An 18,539-nucleotide genomic window follows, 5' to 3' on the forward strand; every position below is an offset into this window, starting at 1 on the left:
GTTGTTTTCTATTTCCTCACCCATCCACATCTTTTTCTGGCTTCAGGGCATTGAGGACTTTGTTGCTAAACGAGTTCTCAGAGATCTGAAGGGCAAGGCCATGTACTCTGGTGTCTTCATTAATCTTCAAGATTTCATCTATAATCTAAAGAGAGAAAACAACTAAAATCTGTTTTTGCAAAAATAAGACCCACCAAAAGAAACTCTGTATAAGAAACATATTCATAAAAATACATCTCTTGTAGTTTATTTTGTATTCCCTGTTGACGACTTGGTGTAAAGCACAATGAAGTCCATTTCCTCTTTCCAGCATGTTTATCAATGCTCAGAAAAAGCTGGCTGAATTTTTTAGTGACTTCTCAGCCTTTGTTATCACTCTGCTCTCAGCCAGAACGGAAGAGAACAGAACAGAACAAAACCAAAGCTCAACAGTTAGTACAGTTTAGATAGGCAAAAGACAAGCTGCTGTCAACAATCATAGGTACGCCAAGCAGACGGCCAACTTCCAGGGAAGCCAGAAAGCATGAATCAAGCATTCCACCTGGCCCAGCCAAGCCTGTTTCAAAACGCAGTGTGTTCAACAAACGCTTACTATTCATGACATCCAAGAAGTCATCACTTGGGTTCTCATGTTCTCTGGACCTGAACGGCACACAGAAAGCATTTCCAAAGGCTTATGATAAATAAACTGAGATATCTCCCTTTTTTGTAGGAAACACTAAAATAATTCACTATTTATGAAAAAGTACAGTTAGGGAAGCTGATGTAATAGCTAATGAATAGCTAGGTATGACTGTAAGCAATAGTCTATCCTCTCTATTGTTTTTTATTTTATGCCAGAAATGATTCATTTCACTTAATACACTATTTGTTCGTAAGTAAGAGAAATACTAGCCCATGGATTTGGATCTTACTACGAAGTGTTGGTTTACCATTTTTGTTTCCCTATCTAGCAGAAATCACTGATGGTAAGAAAAGAAAAAGCTATTTGATATACAAAAGTCAGAAAGAAAATTTTCTCCTTCATTCATCATTCTTTCATTTATTCAACAACTGTTGAGTGTTTTCAGCACCTACTTTGACCAGTCCTAAGTAAAGGAAATAGATTTGCAATCAAAATTCCTGTCCTTGCCGAAACCGGTTTGGCTCAGTGGATAGAGCGTCGGCCTGCGGACTGAAAGGTCCCAGGTTCGATTCCGGTCAAGGGCATGTACCTGGGTTGCGGGCATATCCCCAGTAGGAGATGTGCAGGAGGCAGCTGATCGATGTTTCTCTCTCATCGATGTTTCTAACTATCTCTCTCCCTTCCTCTCTGTAAAAAATCAATAAAATATATTTAAAAAAAAAAAAATTCCTGTCCTCATGGAGCTTATATTCTAGTGGGGAAGATGAGACTAATAATAACAACAACACTATAATATTTGGAAATGGTAAATGATTTAAAGAAAAATAGAGCAGGTTAAGCAGGGTAAAGGGCTAATACAGTGATATCAGGTGGGGTTGGTCAGAGAGGGTAACATCTAAATACAGTCCAGAATGAAGTGAGGGCACGATGATTTCCTGTAACTAGGATGTGATAGAAGCAATGACAAAATCTTAATAAATTAAGATCTTTACTCTTTTCCAACATCATAACACCACCACACAAAATCGTATTTATCAGAATTTCAAAGAAAAATAGGGCATAAACGACTTCTTGTAAAAAAAATAAGTCAAGGGAAAAAAATAAAAGTCAAGGGCTATCAATATCAGTGCAAAACAACCTAAAGAAATGCAGATTCTACTACAGACACTGGGTGTCCCTCTACAAACAGACAATACACTTCTCTGACTTTTGTTAATACTCTCTTGATAGGTGTCAACAGTTGTAATATCACAATGGCAAGTGTGGCAAAAACTGTCTGCCCAATATCCGGTTTCCTTTCTTACTTAGAATAAGCTCTTGATTTTTAGCTATGATAATAAATGATCTAAGGCCACCCGGTGTGAAGGCTACATTTCCCAGTCTCCCCTGCATCATGGCCCAGCAATTAGGTTCAGGCCAATGGAATGAAAGCAGAATTGTGACTTTCAGGAAAGGTCCCTGAAGGGAAGAGATGGAGGGGCCTGTCTTTGACCTGTGGCCTTCCTTTTACTTGCTGGTGATAAGATATTGTTGAGCTGAGTCCCATGATCCTGGAAAACAGGGACAGTTAAGGAATCACTCCACCCTCTGTGCACTGAAAAGAGTAAGTCTCACTGATACTTATCTTTCTGGGACAAGGCAGACAGAGACTCTACAAATTCCCATTTTTGACTCATAAAAAGTTAGCTGAACTATTTGGTCCCCACTGATCAATCAGAACAAAATGCTTGCTGGCCGAACTCTGGGCAAGCTTCTCTCCCTCCCTCCCCCAGGTTCCTAAACTTTGGCCGACCCTGGGCTAGCAGACAGCCCCTCCTGAAAACAGGCTGCAACTCAGGGTAAAACATTCTCTGATCTGTTATCTCATTAAGCCGCCCTTTCACCCCACTTTCTCCCATGGGGTTCATTCTAGACTTCTCTACCCTTCCCTATACAAGAAACCCTTTTAATTTCTCTAATGATTAGTGATGTTGACCAACTTTTCGTACGTCTGTTGGCCATCTGAATGTCTTCCTTGGAAAAGTGTCTATTCAGGTCTCTGGCCACCTTTTCACTGGGCTGTTTTTCTGGTGTTAAGTTGTCTGAGCTCTTTACAAAATTTTGGATACTTCGTAGTTGCAGAATAGCCAGAGATGCGGATTGAAGCATGAGAAATATAGTCAATAATCTCAAAATAATGGGGTATGGGGCCAACTGGGTGTTTGGGGCAGATAGGGGAGCAGGAGGAGGGGGGACACACCACCACTCTGTAGAGTGCACATCTTCTGTCTGTCTGTCTACGTGGCCATACATCCAAAATGTGTGCGGAACAGTATTAAATGTAAACTGTGGTTGGAAAAAAATACAGAAAGAAAGAAAACCCTTTCTCAGAGGCGTGCAGATCTTACGGTCAGAGAGCTCTGCCTATTGCCAACAGCCTTTCCCCCACTTCACAATGATGCTTTCAGATTAGGTCTCTCCGCCCTAAGTCTGGATTTCATTTTTTGATTTGGCGCAGGTGGACGTGGGGCGTGACGTGGACATGACCTGGGACGTGACGTGCAGCGCCAAGTCTGCCATCTTGGATATGACATAGCTCAACAAAGGTGGCTGAGCAGCGAGATGGAAGGAGCGAGTGTCTAACGACGTCGCACTGCCAGCACACCAGCCAGGGCCTACCTGCTTCTCAACTTCATTCACGTACAAGAAAAATGAACTTCTGCATTTTCTCAGACTCCGCTGTTTGAGGTTTTCCAGCACCAGAAGTCAAACCAAATCCTGACCGCCATGACTGCCACAGCATGAAGGAAAGCTGCCCGAGATACAGCTCCCTCACTGCGACTTAGGGGGGTGGCTGCTCCTCCCACACTTGAGAGGACACTTGTGAAGGCTGTCACTCCCTGCTGGCAGGAACCACTAAATCACACGCAACAGTAACCGAAGGATCCTAGGGAGGGGCTTCTTCGCTGCCACTGAAGGATTTATGGAATGTTAGCCAGAAAAGGACCCTGAAGATGACCTCGTGCTGGTCCTTTATTATTAACTAGAGGCCCGGTGCACAGACTCGTGCACCGGTGGGGTCCCTCAGCCTGGCCTGCAGGGATTGGGCCGAAACCGGCTCTCCGACATCCCCCGAGGAGTTCCTGATTGCGAGAGGGCAGTTCTTGGGTGACACACCCCAGAATTGGGCTCCCTTCTCCTCTGGTTCCGGGTGCGTCACCCAAGAACCGCAGCTGCCAAGTCACGGCAGCTTGACAGCTTGTGTTGAGCATCTGCCCCCTGGTGGTCAGTGCGTGTCATAGGTACTGGCCATTGGGCCAGCCGGTTGCTTAGGCTTTTATATATATAGATAAGGCAACTGCGACCCAGAGAAGCCAAAGGAATGGCTCTAGGGCAAACAATTTGTCAGGACAGAGCAAAACCAGAATTAGTGTTCAGACAGTTTCGACTAGATGACCATGCTGCTATCCTGAAGAGAAACAACCAAAAAGTCACCCTGTCCTAGTCCATGTCTTCAATAGAAACGTGCAATAACGGACAAATGGATCAAGGAGCGTTTACGCTAGAGGGGAAAGTAAACTCTTCCCTCTAAAAGTCCAGCCACAAGAAAAGGCTCCAGATGTCCCAACCACAACTGAGAGATGCTGACAGGTGTATTAGGTCTAAAGTGGAAAGCAACACGAGGGTTCAAGTTCGCTGTGGGAATTACCTCGTCCTCACCGCTCTCTGGAGGAAGACAGATGTGAGTGATGTTCAGGCCAGCCTGGAAAGAGAACGCGAGGTTACTCTGTCACTGTGAGAGAGTGCATCATCAGAAAACATTATTTTGAAAAGCAACAATCCTCACCTCCTCCGCCAAATTCTGGTTCACTTCTTGCATCAAGTTATCATCACTTGCCTTAGGAGAGGGGAGGAAGAAGGAGAATGTCACATCTTGAAAAGGCATCAAACAAAACGGACTGATTTTGTGATTACAAGTGACCTAATTACAAAGAAAATAAGGAAAATGCAGAGAGACTCCTTGCTTCTAAAAGGGAACTAATGGCCGGCATTCACACATCAGCTTCCCATTGTGTCACTTTCTTCTAAATAATCGTCCTCAGGAGGCATTTATAGCCACACAGCCAGCATCTCTTTCTAGGACACCAGAGACAGGGCTTAGATGACGTGCCTGTAAGTGGAAAGCAGCCGTCCCAGGAGGCCCAGGCTCCCGACCCACTTTCCTTTCTACGCTTCTCGCTGGTCTATCTTTGCGGGGGATGTGGAGACAGACCCCCGGGAATACCAGTGACCTGAGCATACGCTACAGCCTTGACACTGACAGTGCTGATGGAACGAGACACTGTTATTTTGACATATTAAGTGTATGCCAAAAACGACAGTAGCCGTCCAACTGCTGTGCTGTGTTAGTTTACAGGCTTGGCTCACCTCATTCTTTCCCTGCACCTGTCAGCCCGGGTGTGCCAATAAGGATGGCAAACAGTGCCAACTGCAGTTGGACATGAAGGGGCCGTGCGCGGCACATGGAATACACATGGGATGAGGAAGGGCCTGTGACATGTAGTGACTGTTGGCCCTTAGTAGTAAGATTCCCCAGTATCATGACTCGGCAAGCCATCTGTCTTCCACAGAATCAAAGGAGAACTTTTCCCCTGACCACCTTGGAGTCACATGTGATGAGCATTTATGAGTGGACCACCACACCTGTGTGATGGCACCTAGGTGAGCGCCTACCTCCTGGCCTCCGGAAGCTACCCACACCAAAGGAGGAAGACCCACAGGAGACTCGCTCAAGCAGAGCAGTCCCTAACCTGGAGCCCCTGGAAGCAAAATGACCAGAGAAAGGGAAAATGACAGCAGTTTCAGCGGAGCCCTCTCTTCCCTCCATTAAGCTCGAATGACACTTCTGTGACAACGAATACAGCTGGCCTTTTGTGTCCAGTTATTTTCAAAACTGAAAGGCAGCCTAAAATAGGAGGACAAAGCCACGTTCTCAGCTTACCTGGATAATGGCAAGAACCGGCTTAAAGGCAGGGTTTTTTTCTTGCAATAAACGAAGAACTTCCTTTGAATTCTGAATGACTTCCCTACAGTGAGAAAAACCACAACATACCGTGTCTTTGTTAGTGACTAAGCAGGACAGACACAGCACATTCCCCTTAGCGTTTTTTTACTGTAAGTGAAAACAACTCGACCACGTAAGGATGTGCTTCACGTGTGGAAGTATGGAGGGGAAGGGCAGGAGAACAATGAATTCATGAAATGCTAACCCAAGGTAAAGCGTGACAGGCTAATTTTGAAAATAAGCAGAGATAAACACACGAGATGTTAACAGTAATTTTCTAGGGGTGAATTTTCCCCTTGTATTTGCCAAGATCACTGTAGTGAAATGTTTGTGTTTCTTTGTGAAAAAAATCCCCTTCCTGCACCATAGCCCCTTCACCATCCAGAAATGGAGACTGGGAACCAGAGGGAAAGCCAATGGTGGTGGAGGGAGGGTAGTGAAGACAGGGGATTGGGAAGGGGGCTTGCTGTTGGAGAAGTGGGGGCGGGGTGGGGGGTGGGGTGGGGGTGGTGTCAGGACAATTCCAGGTCCCAGAGTTGAAAGAGGGAATGGGAAGGGAGCAGAGGGAAGGGAGGGGAAGGAAATACTGCAGAAACACCAGAGATACATCAGAATCTGACACTCTCCTGAGGCCACTTAGGGAGAGAGAACTCAGTCCCCTGGTCCTTCCCCCCCTACCCCCCACCCTGCATTTGAACCTCCTAAAAGTCCCAGCAGGGGCCACCTGCAACTTAGCACTAGGGTGCCTGAGCCGGGCAGGCCTAGATAAGGTGGTGCAAGGCTCTTTCTGCAACTTTCTGGAATGAGCAATTTCAGAGACCACCTTAACCACCATCCCTAGGAAATATTCCTCACTTGCATATGAGGTTGGCTTCCCCGCTGGCCCAGCCAAGGAAGTGCTCACACTTCCGGTGTTTCTTTAAATTTGGTTTGTTTGTTTTTGTTTGGCATGTTCTTGCACTCATATAAAAGCTTTAAAAGAAAGCAAGGTGAAGTTTCAGTCAGATAGCATGAGCACTAAATCGCCAAGGGCAAAGAGACTTGAGTCAGCTCCTCTGGGTTTTCAGAGAGGAAGGTGATGAATTTAACCGGAAGGTACTGCCCTCCAGGAGGTGGCCTAGGAGAGAGGGGGCTCAGAAAAGTATTAAGAGCTTCAAACCTTAACCAAGATGAGTCTTTCTGCATCAACTTGGCTAGAAGCAACAGAATAGGTGAGCATGCAACTCTATGTGACCTGCGAAGACTTGTTTTTAGACACTTGGGATAAAGCAATGTAATTCCTAGTGAAATAACTATATTATTGTGTTAAGTAAACCAGACTATCTGTAAAAATTTACAAATCACCTTATAAATGAGCACCAAAATCTCCTGTCCAATCATTTGTGCCTGGGGGCCATGTGCTGCTCTGTGTCCCTCCCTCCATGACTGCCAATTTGAGCCTTTATTTCTGTCTAGTTCTGACTGGCACTGTTAAGTAGGGAGTCATCTGTAATGTGCGTTTGCTGGGCACAAAGCTGCCAGAATAATGACCACAATCCTCAGCCTCCCTTGCAGCTAGCTGTGGCCATGCCAAAGAGTCTGGGAGGCCGTCGCTGATAATGTTCTAAAACTGTAATATGTAATACTTCCAACAATAAAGAATTTTTAAAAAAATCATAATAAAATTAAACTATCGATTTAGCCCGGCCAGTGTGGCTTAGTGGTTGACCTACGAATGAGGAGGTCATGGTTTGATTCCTGGTCAGGGCACATGCCCAGGTTTTGGGCTTGATCCCCAGAAGGCGGCTTGATCAATGATTCTCTCTCATCATCGATGTTTCGATCTCTCTCTCCCTCTTCCTCTCCGAAATCAATTTAAAAAATATTTTAAAAAATACTTCCAGCCCTGATCGATTTGGCTCAGTGGATAGAGTGTCGGCCTGCGGACTGAAGGGTCCCGGGTTCGATTCCAGTCAAGGGCATGTACCTTGGTTGCGGGCACATCCCCAGTGGGGGGTGTGCAGGAGGCAGCTGGTAGATGTTTCTCTCTCATCGATGTTTCTAACTCTCTATCCCTCTCCCTTCCTCTCTGTAAAAAATCAATAAAATATATTTTTAAAAAAATACTTCCAATTTAAGTGCATCCCTGAATGCTGAGCCTAGTTACTAATAGCATTCTATATTTCAACTTTTTCAAAGGCGAAAGAGGTACCTGTGAATAAATATAATAAAGATTTCCCGAACAGTCTCTTCCAAAAACAGCCATCAGTATTTCAAGAAATAGTGTAGGTTGGGAGGAAAGAATATTTGATAAACCACTGCACTGGCAATGAGTGGATACATTCTATACTAGCATACGTAACAGCAACAACAGTAACGATAAGCTGCTAATGATGGCTGACATTACTGGGTCCTATGACTACTTCCATGCATTTTCTTCCACTTTTAATAACAGATTTCTGAGTTTAGGCTCCACATGGCTACCTAGCCAAAGAGCACTTTCCCCAGTCTTGCCCACACTTTGATAGGGTTATGTGACTAACCTCTGGCCAGGAGGTGAACACTGGCCAGGAAAGGAGGACTGTGCAGCTGGCAGAAAGGTATACCAGCAACCTGGCCTCATTTCCCACTTGCTGGATGGGCACAGTGAGGAAGTATCATGGGGTCATCCTACCTTTCCTGGACTGCTTCCCTCTGGATGGTCAAGTCTACAGTTATACTGGGGTATTTTGTTAAAGCAGTCTAGCCTACATCCTACTTAATGCACAGGTCTGATCTAGGAGCTTTAATCTTATTTACATCCAATTGAAAATACAGAACGAAAGATACCACTGTTTTATAAACCACTAAGAAAGAAAAAAATATTGCCAGTTAACCTGTTACAATCTTTTTTTCTTTTTAAATATATTGTTATTGATTTCAGAGAAGAAGGGAGAGGGAGAGAGAAACATCAAAGATGAGAATCACTGATCGCTGCCTCCTGCACTCCCCTTACTGGGTATTGAGCCTGAAACCCGGGCATGTGTTCTGACCAGAAATCAAACAGTGACCTTCGGGTTCATAGGTTGATGCTCAACCACTGAGCTTAACATTGTGTTTATGCTGAAAGTATTAAAAGCATTTTTTAGACTTAAATTTAGACAGATTTTCTTTTGTCATAAACTACTCCTATACTACACAGAGAAGAAAAGTTACCCAAAAAACTGATTGAGGTATTTCTAAAACTTCTTCACATTCAGGATCGGACTTTCCTGAGGGAGTTTTGGGACTCAGAATCCCCCGTCCCCCAACCCCTACCCTCTCACCCCCCTACCCCGCCCCCAAACACACATATCACCCTCAGTGCTGTCAAGGGTGTTGGTGAGACATTTCTTGAAAGATAACATCATTTTTGTCCCCAGGGCTTCCGTTAAGTTCCTGACACCAGTCTGCATGTTCTGATGCTGGCGCTTTCTTGATTCTATCAGATGTCAGTGGAAAGTTGTCAGACAAGAACCAGAAATCCCATTATTTCCTAAAATGGTCCTTCCATGACTTGTTGATGCAAACAGTGGGGATTATGTGACAGCTGCTGGACCAATGACAGATCACTATGCTTTTGAGGGAGTTTATTCTTTTGAATTTTCTGATACATAGGTTCCTGGACGTATATTCCAATAGGTGACTTCTAAGATAGGCTCGCCTCCCCTTTTCCTCCAAGTCCTGGGGAAAGCTCTTCGAGAAAAGTTTTGTTAGATGATACATATAAGTCAAAAAGGCACAACAGTGTGCATAGCTCTGGCCAAGTTCCCACAGGTACAGGCAATGACTGACACCTGGCCAACAATGAGTAAAAACCACAATCAATGAAAAGATAAATACCAGTTTTGGAGATTTTAAAAATGTGCTTCATAGAATCACTAGAGTATAGTAATATCCACAACAACCTTATAAAGCAGGTGAGCCCTAACTGGTTTGGCTCAGTGGATAGAGCGTCAGACTGCAGACTGAAAGGTCCCAGGTTCGATTCTGGTCAAGGGCATGTGCCTTGGTTGCAGGCACATCTCCAGTAGGAGGTGTGCAGAAGGCAGCTGATCCTCATTGATGTTTCTAACTCTCTATCCCTCTCCTTTCCTCTCTGTAAAAAATCAATAAGATATATTTTTAAAAATAAATAAAGCAAGTGATATTTGGGTTTCAATTTTGTACAGAAAGAACTGAGACCAAACAGCTTGCCCAAACTCTCACAGCTATTGAGTGGTGAAGTCATACTGCAAAGCAAGGCACCTGTCTCTTAACCATAATCCTGTGAAGCAGTAATTCACTGCACACCTTCTTTAAGTTTAGAAGGAGGGCTGGCAACCTACAATCCACCAGCTAAGAACGGCTTTTCCATTTTAAGTGGTTTTTTAAAAAATATCGAAATAATAGTATTTTTGGCATGTGAATATTATGGGAAATTCAAATGTCAGTGTCCGTAATTAAAATTTCAAATTTCACCAATAAAAATTGTGAAGATGTGTGTTTTTTCTCTCTCATAAAAAAGTACCTACATAATATCTTCTATTTTGTCTCCTGGCCTGCAGAACCTACCGTATTTGCTATCTATCTAGTTTGCCAAACCCTGGCTTATTGCTGTAAAAATAAAAATAAAAGCCAACATCTGTTGAGGCCTGAACTGTGTATTTGGTTTACATTCTCTTTTGTAACCCTTTTCATAACCCTCTGCGGTAGACACTATCATTTCTTCCATTGTAGTGAGGGACTGGCGGCTGGCCAGTCCAGTGCAGCAGGATCCTACCCAGGCACCCTACTCACCTCTAAGTCAGTCAAGGCTTCCAAGGAAAGAATGCATGAATAAAACCCACAAAGGGTCCCAACTATTGAGCCGTTCATTCACCAAGGGTGCGTAAGTGCCTACCTTCTACCAGGCACTCTCCAGGAGGAAGGATCTAGCAAGTTAACACGAGAGACAGGCCCCTGACTCCTCAGAGCTTTCATTCCAGGCAGAGGCAGATGAATAAAGAAAGTTTCAAACAGTGGTCAGAGCTGCCCAGAGAATAAAACAGGAAGGTGGAATGGTGGTTTTGCCTCCCATACTGTCTTCAGACCCTCACCCATGAAGGTGAGCTGAGCTGTCCGGTGGTTACCATCTAATGACCTGAGGAGGCCTGAAGTAACAGCGACATTCAGAAAGATGACCCGGTACTTTAAACAAAGGGCCCCTGAGAGTCGTCTTTCACGTTGTAAAGAGCCTTGGAGACGGGGGAAGGGGGAGGGGCGACTGGCAATTACTTTTAGAATGAAGGATAGAAGGGAAAAGAAAGAGATGTGAATGGATGGAGCTGGAATCCTAGTGAGGTGGGGAGGAAGGCAACCAGTTCACACACTTCTCCAAGGCCAGACAAGGCTCCTCCCCTTCCCCTTCCCCCCGCCCCCGCTCCGAGGTGACTGCAGGGCAGATGACTGGCGTGGGAGCCGAAGGGGGTGTGTGTGTTGGGGGGGCGGGGGGGCTGGCGCACGTGGCATCCCTGGCGGGGACAGGGGAGGGCTGGGCCCCGGGCTCCCAGTTCGCCTCTGGGCGGGAGAGAGCTTCTGAGTGACAGCCACGCAGGGGATTCCCTGCCCACCAGGCAGCGATGCCCGGAACGGGTCAGCCTCCCCTTCTCCAGCCGCGTCCCGCTGACTACCGGGTGGGCCGGCTCCACCTTCACCTGCCCAGGAAAGATGATGTAACCCCGAACGCGCTGGCTCACTGGCGGGAGGGGATAGCCGCGGGCCGCCGGCCCGGACGCGGAGCCCTGCGCGGACAGGCCACGGGGCTGGGCCGGGCCGCCTCTCCGGAGTCCACGTCCCGGCCCCGATCCCGGTCCCGGCCCCGATCCCGATCCCGACCCGCCGGCAGGCGCCACCCCCTCCCCCTGCCCCCTTCTCCCGCTCCTCCCCCTCCTCGGCCGCGCCGCCCTTTCCTGGCCCGGCCGCGCCCCGCGCGGTTGCATCAGAGCCGGCGGCCCCGGCGCACGTGCCGAGCGGCGTGCGGACCGAGCTGCGCAGCGCCCGCCCGGCCGCCGGGGATGCCCGCGCCCGCCCGATCGCTGGCGCAGGGGGGCCCGCTGGCTCCCGCGCGCCTGGCACGCCCTCCTGGCGCCCGCGCCCGAACACATTGGCACTAAGCACTCGCGGCCCCGCGTCCTGCGACCCCTACACCCCCCTCGAAGGTCCCCCACCCCCCCCCCCCGGGGCAGTGCGGAGGCCGGAGCGCTCCCGCCGCCGCACCTTCTGGGTCCCCCGCCGCCGCCGAGCGCGCGCCACTCACCGGACGATCAAGTTCCACGCCGGGGGCGCGCGGCTGCCCGGGCCGTGGCTGCAGCCCGCCTGGGTGCCCCGCCGCCGCCGCTGCCCCAGCAGGCCCTCGCCGCCGCCACACCCGCCGCCGCCGCCGCTGCTGGCGCGCCGGGGCACCCGGAGGCGGCTCGGGGGGCCGGCGGGCGGCGGCGGGCGGCGGAGCTGGCGCAGGAGGAGCGGCAGGCGCGCGCTCATGGCGCGGGCGGCGCGGCGCGGAGGGAGGCGGCGGGGCGGCGGGAGCCGAGGGCGGCCGGTCCTCCCGCCACTCGGAGATGCGGCCGCAGAGCACGGAGGCGTGGCGGCAAGTTCCTCCCCGGGGCGGGCGCCAGGCAGCAGCACCGGGGCCCGCCAGCGGCCGGAAGGACCTCTCTTGCTCCTCGGGCGCCGGGGCCCCTAGGGGGCACTGCACCTCGCGGCGGCCAGGTGGGGCGGGCGGGGGCCGGGGGGACGCCGGGCTGCGGGATGGAGGCGCCGGCTGCCAAGGGCAAGGCTTCTGGCGCTTTCATAGCGGCTCCCGATTTGGCTGGCAGTCACCACCAGGGCGGGGCTCCTCCTGCCCTGCCTGCCCGGGATGCATCGCGATGCCACCCGGCCTCCCGCCGCAGTGGGGCTCCTCCGATCGGGCTTGGGCACCAGGGCTTGGATTAGGCCCGAGGCGCCCTAACCGTAAAGAGCGCGAACGCAGAGCCCCGCGGTTCAAATGCGGACTTGGTCAGCCTTAGGCAAGTGACTTACCCTCTGTGGATATCAGCTGCCTCGGTGAAAATGATGCTTTGGCCCTAGCCGGTTTGGCTCAGCGGATAGAGCGTAGGCCTGCGGACTGAAAGGTTCCAGGTTCGATTCCGGTCAAGGGCATGTACCTTGGTTGCGGGCACATCCCCAGTAGGAGGTGTGCAGGAGGCAGCTGGTCCATGTTTCTCTCTCATCGATGTTCCTAACTCGCTATCCCTCTTCCTTCCTCTCTGTAAAAAATCAATAAAATATATATATTAAAAAAAGAAAAGAAGCTGAAACCGGTTTGGCTCAGTGGGATAGAGCGTCGGCCTGCGGACTGAAAGGTCCCAGGTTTGATTCTGGTCAAGGGCATGTACCTGGGTTGCGGGCATATCCCCAGTGGGAGATGTGCAGGGAGATGTGCAGGAGGCGGCTGATCGATGTTTCTCTCCCATCGATGTTTCTGACTATCCCTCTCCCTTCCTCTCTGTAAAAAATCAATAAAAATATATTTTAAAAAAAGAAAAGAAAAGAAAATGATGCTTTGGCCCCTAGCCGGTGTGGGTCAGTGGATAGAGCGGATGGAAGGGTCCTGGGTTCGATTAGGGTCAAGGGCACGCATGTACCTGAGTTGCAGCAGCTCCTCCTGGTCTGGGCTCGTGGAGGAGGCAACCAATTGATGTGTTTCTCTCACATCGATATTTCTCTCTGTCTTTCCCTCTCTCTTCCACTCTCTCTAAAAATCAATGGGAAAATACCCCGGATGAGGATTAAAAATAAAAATAAAGGAAAAATTTTTAAAAATGATGCTTTGTTCATAATCTTACCAGGATTATAATTCCCAAGTAAAGTGCTAATAAAACTAGTTGAAAGGATGAACATGGGTACTGTACTAGGTGCTAGAGAGAGACCTTCATTTAGTCCTAAAAAAAAATGTGATGAGTTGAGTACTGTCCTGGTTTTCAACCTTGGGAAACCGGTCCAGAGAGGTCATTGGTTTTTTGGCAGAGCTGAGAGCTTGCCTGACCTCAGCGATCATGTGCTTAATCTTACACTATTGTCTGCATTTTTCACTGTAGGGTGATTGCCACATCTGACACGCAGTGGCTCTTTTGGGTTTAGGAATTTCCAAAACCCTGTGAAGGAGGGTTAACCCCATTCTGCACAGGAGGAAACAGTGACAGGAAGTAGTGCTTGCACAGGCATATAAATATGGGAAAGGAGTCGAAATGGCTCGTTCATCTACTGCGGTGATAACCTTGGACAAGTCATAAAACCCGGGGAGGCTGATTTGTCTCATTATAAATTGGGGACCATTCATTTAACAAAGATCAGGCAGGTTTGCTAGCAGCCCTGTAAGACTGGGGATCCCTAAGATCAGGATTCCTCAGCTGGGATTCAAACCCCCTGTGTGTGCAGTAGGTACCTGGGGTGCTCTGTATGCCCCTCCCGCACCCGGTGGGCCTCAAGGAGCAAGGAGAACCAACACAGATGTGAAGCTCAAGCTGTGCTGGGAGTAATAAGGTCCTTTATCCCTTTTTTTTTTTTTTTATTGATTAAGGTATTACATATGTGTCCTTATCTCACCATTACCATCCCCCCTTCTCCCCCCTTCCCCCCCACTCATACCCTCACCTCCCTGGTGTCTGTGTCCATTGGTTAGGCTTATATGCATGCATAGAAGTCCTTTGGTTGATTTAGGTCCTTTATCTCTGACCTGGGAATCTCATGTCTTCTGCCAGCATCCGTGACACTGAGGCAGGCTAACATGTTAGCTTGCAAGCTGAGTGCAATCCCAGACCCTTCCCAGTTCTCGACAGTAATTTTTGAGCTGAGTGTTGAGGTCCACGCAGGTTTTCTCTGGGATGGCAATGGAAAGACCGTGCAGGCAAAGGGAACAGCTCCTATAAAGGCAGAGACAGATTTGGGAGGGCTTTGTAGAGCGTTTGATTTTCCTTGTGTTGACGAATGCTTTGTTGGCTAAGATTAGGAGGGCAGAGGTGAGCAAGGCAGGAAGTGGGGAAGACAGTGGCAAGACAAGCTACTAGGAAGCTGTGGTCATCGGCCAAAAAAAGGAGTGCATGCTAGAGAAGAAGCTTCTAGTACAGATTGGGGAACGTGACAACTCAGGTGGAGATGTCCTTTAGGAAAAATTATCTTCGCACTCAGGTGGGAAGTCTAAGCGAGAGACGGCGTCTTAGCCGATAAACATGTTAGTTTGAGCCTTGGCGAGTTCATATTAGGGAACAGAGTGGAGGACATTTGATCTCACAAACCTGAAGCTTATGGAGGCCAGGCAGATAACACAAACTGGTGAAGTGGACCCAGGGTCAAATTTCCCCCAAGAAGCAATCATAGTTCCTGCAGACTTTCTATGACATATGCTTATTTTATGTTAAGAGGAGAGCCTTTACTTGCTATCTAAAATGTTTCCATTCACGTGCTTCATAGTAGCTTTTAATTCCCTGGCAAAGTCTATAATGGAGAACTAAGGAACAGTCTCCCCAAAGGTTAAGGCAAGTCATCACCTTTCAGGGCGATCTTCACCTTTAGATTCTCTCCTCGGATCTCACAGTCGCCTCCCCAGGGTCCAGGCCCAAACAGTCCAGGTCTAATTTTTCTTTTAAAGAATTCGGAAACTTGGATTTTTATTGTTGACCTTTTTAAAATGGTGCAAGCCAGATTCACCTTCTGGGCCACACATCTTCAGCACCTGATTTAACTGGTCTGTAGAATCTGACTCGCCTATTGTGAATACACCGTTGTCAGGAAAACCAAGCTTTGTTGTTTTCCATGTAGACATAGGTGGACTTTGCCCACGGACATGGACCACCATGGTAATGTAGGCAAGTTTGTCTTTTGGCACCAAAAAATCTCGGCATTCTGGGCCCTTACCCCCACCTCACTTGACGTCAACTCCACAGCCGCACACTAGGTTGTTCTATGTCCTCCTCATATCATAAAACCCAATGACTGGAAAAGGCATTTGGTTTAAACAAGCTTTCAGAAAAGTTCTCATATGACCATGTGAATTCTTAGCTTCAAAATTTACTGAACCTTCACTCAGTAAATTTCTTTGGAATTCTGTCAACCAAAGGGGCATAGCGCCTTTTCCCTGACCTGCCACAAAGGAATTCTAAAATAGTTCAATAGTCAGTGACACTGGACTTCGGAGGGTGGGTGCTATGAATTTTGAAAAGCAACTTAATTGCTGTTGTTCTTATATCCCTCCTTTGTGTCTCTGATTTGAATGTGTTGTCCTCCTGCTTTGGGCTCAAACAAGTTTTTCACTCTATCTAGCCAATTATTAAGTATTCATTGTATTGAATGAACACCTACGAATTGTCAAATGCTGTGCAGAGATGGTGCAAACATTTCCACCTCAGGGGGTCAAATGAGACACATGCTAAATTTTAGGACATTCTTAGAAAAGAAACATTTGGCCTCCTAAGAGTTTTCAAATATGCTATAAACCAAATATCCCAAACTTTATTAATTTACAGTGATATGCATTGATTGTGCAATAATGTTAGGGGCAGAAATAGAATATTGGGGACTAGCTATTCATTTTCTATATGTATAAAAGGCTAATATGCTAAGTGTCCCACCGTTAGACTGGTCACTATGATGTGCACTGACCACCACGGGGGCAGATGCTCAACGCAGGAGCTGCTGAGCTGCAGTGACTTGGCAGCGACAGTTCTCAGGTGATGCACCCCAAAACCAGAGAGGAGGGAGCCAGATTCCTTGTGGGGCCCTGGGATTCCACCTTTGGGCGTGGGTTATGTTGTTGCTGGGGCACTGTCAGGCAGAATCTGGTTTACTGCACACTTGCGTTTGTGTTCCACACCCTGTATGACAGCAACTTTGCAGAGTGCCCTCTCGCACTCCAGGATCCCTCAGGGGATGTTGGAGAGCCGTTTGGCCTAATCCCCACAGGCTAGCCCCAGGGACCCTGCTCACTCACTCCACAAACACCTGAGAGGGACCACAGGAGGTTGCCTCCAGGGCCTGTCCAGCCCATCTCTCACAGTCCCGCCCCGCTGGCCACCTTCTAATTAATTTCCTTTTAATGTGCACGAATCCGTGCACCGAGTCACTAGAATACAATAAGAAATATCAATCATGCTCTGTTAACTGTGATTGCTTTGTTCTGATTAAAGAAAGCACTTTCTAACCTGGCTGGGAGTTGTATGCCCCCGGGACCTGGGAGTCAACCTTGCCCCTGGGAATCAACCTTGGAATGCAGTCCACACCCATTCAAGAGCTGCCTATTATCATAGAAAGATTTACAACCTTGTTGCCAAATAATGGAGTCCTGCCCCAGCTTCTCCCAGCCCACCTTGCCTACTTCCCCATGTAATCTTTGTCCTACCCAATATAAGCAGCTGGCTTATGTGGGGAGGGGGGGTAGTGGGGGGGGGGCTGGTGAGCAGATTTTTGTGGATGACCTGCTGCCCTCCCATACTGTCAGCAGTGTTGAAATAAATGCTCATATATGATTCAACCCTGTTTCTGCTTAATTGGTTCAAGTAGTGTCAAGCAGCCTGGACTTACTGGTTGTCTGGTTTCAGTATTATTTGGCATTTTAATTGCAGCATAACTCAACCTTATCTTGGTGTTCCATGCTCTAAACTACTTGCAAAGAAAGAAAAATGTGAGATAAAATGTGAGAGAACTTTTATGCTTTCAAATATATTTTTTAAAAAAACAAAAAACACTGCAAAAGCATGCATTAGAAAGTCCAGGTCTTGTCCAAAGGACAAGGTTTAAGTGAAAAACATAGATATATGTAAATTAGCAAAAAAGTTGAAGCAGTTTCTTTTATTGTAATGCCTTTTGGCAGATAGAATTGAGTGTGGTTATTACCACTGTCCAGATAGAGGAAGTGATGCAATAAAGGCTGCAAGAGCTCTTGAAGTCTTGTTAGTATTTGCTTTCCAAATAGAAATGTAAGAAATGATTTTACAAAGAAAACTTTGACAAATATTATTAAATAATCATGCTGAACAACTATAGTTATAGCTCATCTCCCTCCTGTTGTTTTTCAAAAATTTTTTTCTTTGCCCTAGAATTACAATTTATGTATAGAATTTACACAGGGTATGTTTTTTCCTACTGTCATTTGCTTCTCTAAATTGAATTCTTATGATGTATTTTTAAAAAGTCCCCATCTATTTTCAACTTCAAGGTGGAAGAGGAAGATATGGTAAGTCTGATGTACCCTTAGTGTGGAGTTCAGAACTTTTCACTCGAAAACATTCTAAAAAACAATTTTAAAGCCATTTTCCTTTGTATGAGGAAAGTTCAACATATATTTTCATTATACTGGAGTAGGGTGTTGCTTACATTTGGAAATAGAACTGCTTTAGAAAGTATCTATAATTATCAATTTATATCAACATGCTTTTCTTCTCTAAATTTTTGTGTACCAAAAAAATTCAGAACATGAAATTATATGAAATAAGCCTTAATTATTGTACAAAAACGTATACATTAATTTTTTGATTCCATAATGAAATAGTTAAAAGGGTGTCTTGTTACTACAAACTACAAAAAAAAAAGAGATAATCTAGTAATAGATCTAACTTAGCCACCTGTGAAGAAAACAAATACCATCCAAGATAGCAAATTCAATATTTCAAAAGTAAACCTAAGACACAGAAAATGGTCTGTTGTTGAAATAGGGCATAAAAAACAAACATCAAAAAATAAAGAAATAGGGTACACCATCATTACCCTCAACCATTTTCTGCACAGATCATAAGGTAAGACAAAGTATTTTAACTAAATGTAATTTGGAAAAAGCTTGACCTTTCTAGAATAAACACATTGATTCACACTATAACTCAC

General features: G+C 46.9%; 1 protein-coding gene across 6 annotated transcripts in view; it reads right to left on the reverse strand.

Moving 5' to 3' along the window:
- Positions 1 to 12,289, reverse strand: part of MTHFD1L (methylenetetrahydrofolate dehydrogenase (NADP+ dependent) 1 like) — a 159,947-nt gene extending 147,658 nt beyond the window's left edge. For 2 of the 6 annotated variants that reach the window (XM_036316575.1, XM_036316573.1), the window contains exons 1-5: positions 11,944 to 12,286; positions 5,607 to 5,691; positions 4,452 to 4,502; positions 4,314 to 4,367; positions 21 to 145 (exon numbers count right to left, since the gene is read on the reverse strand). In XM_036316575.1, the coding sequence (XP_036172468.1) occupies positions 21 to 145; positions 4,314 to 4,367; positions 4,452 to 4,502; positions 5,607 to 5,691; positions 11,944 to 12,167 (539 nt within the window). In that variant the 5' untranslated portion in view covers positions 12,168 to 12,286. Of the gene's footprint in view, positions 1 to 20; positions 146 to 4,313; positions 4,368 to 4,451; positions 4,503 to 5,606; positions 5,692 to 11,943 lie in introns of all 6 variants that reach the window. The other 4 variants (XM_036316574.1, XM_036316572.1, XM_036316576.1 and 1 more) reach the window with 4 other exon arrangements.
- Between the last annotated feature and the right edge of the window lie 6,250 nt (positions 12,290 to 18,539).

The sequence above is a fragment of the Myotis myotis genome, unplaced genomic scaffold (assembly GCF_014108235.1).
Source record: "Myotis myotis isolate mMyoMyo1 unplaced genomic scaffold, mMyoMyo1.p scaffold_m19_p_7, whole genome shotgun sequence".
NCBI classification, from domain to species: domain Eukaryota; kingdom Metazoa; phylum Chordata; class Mammalia; order Chiroptera; family Vespertilionidae; genus Myotis; species Myotis myotis.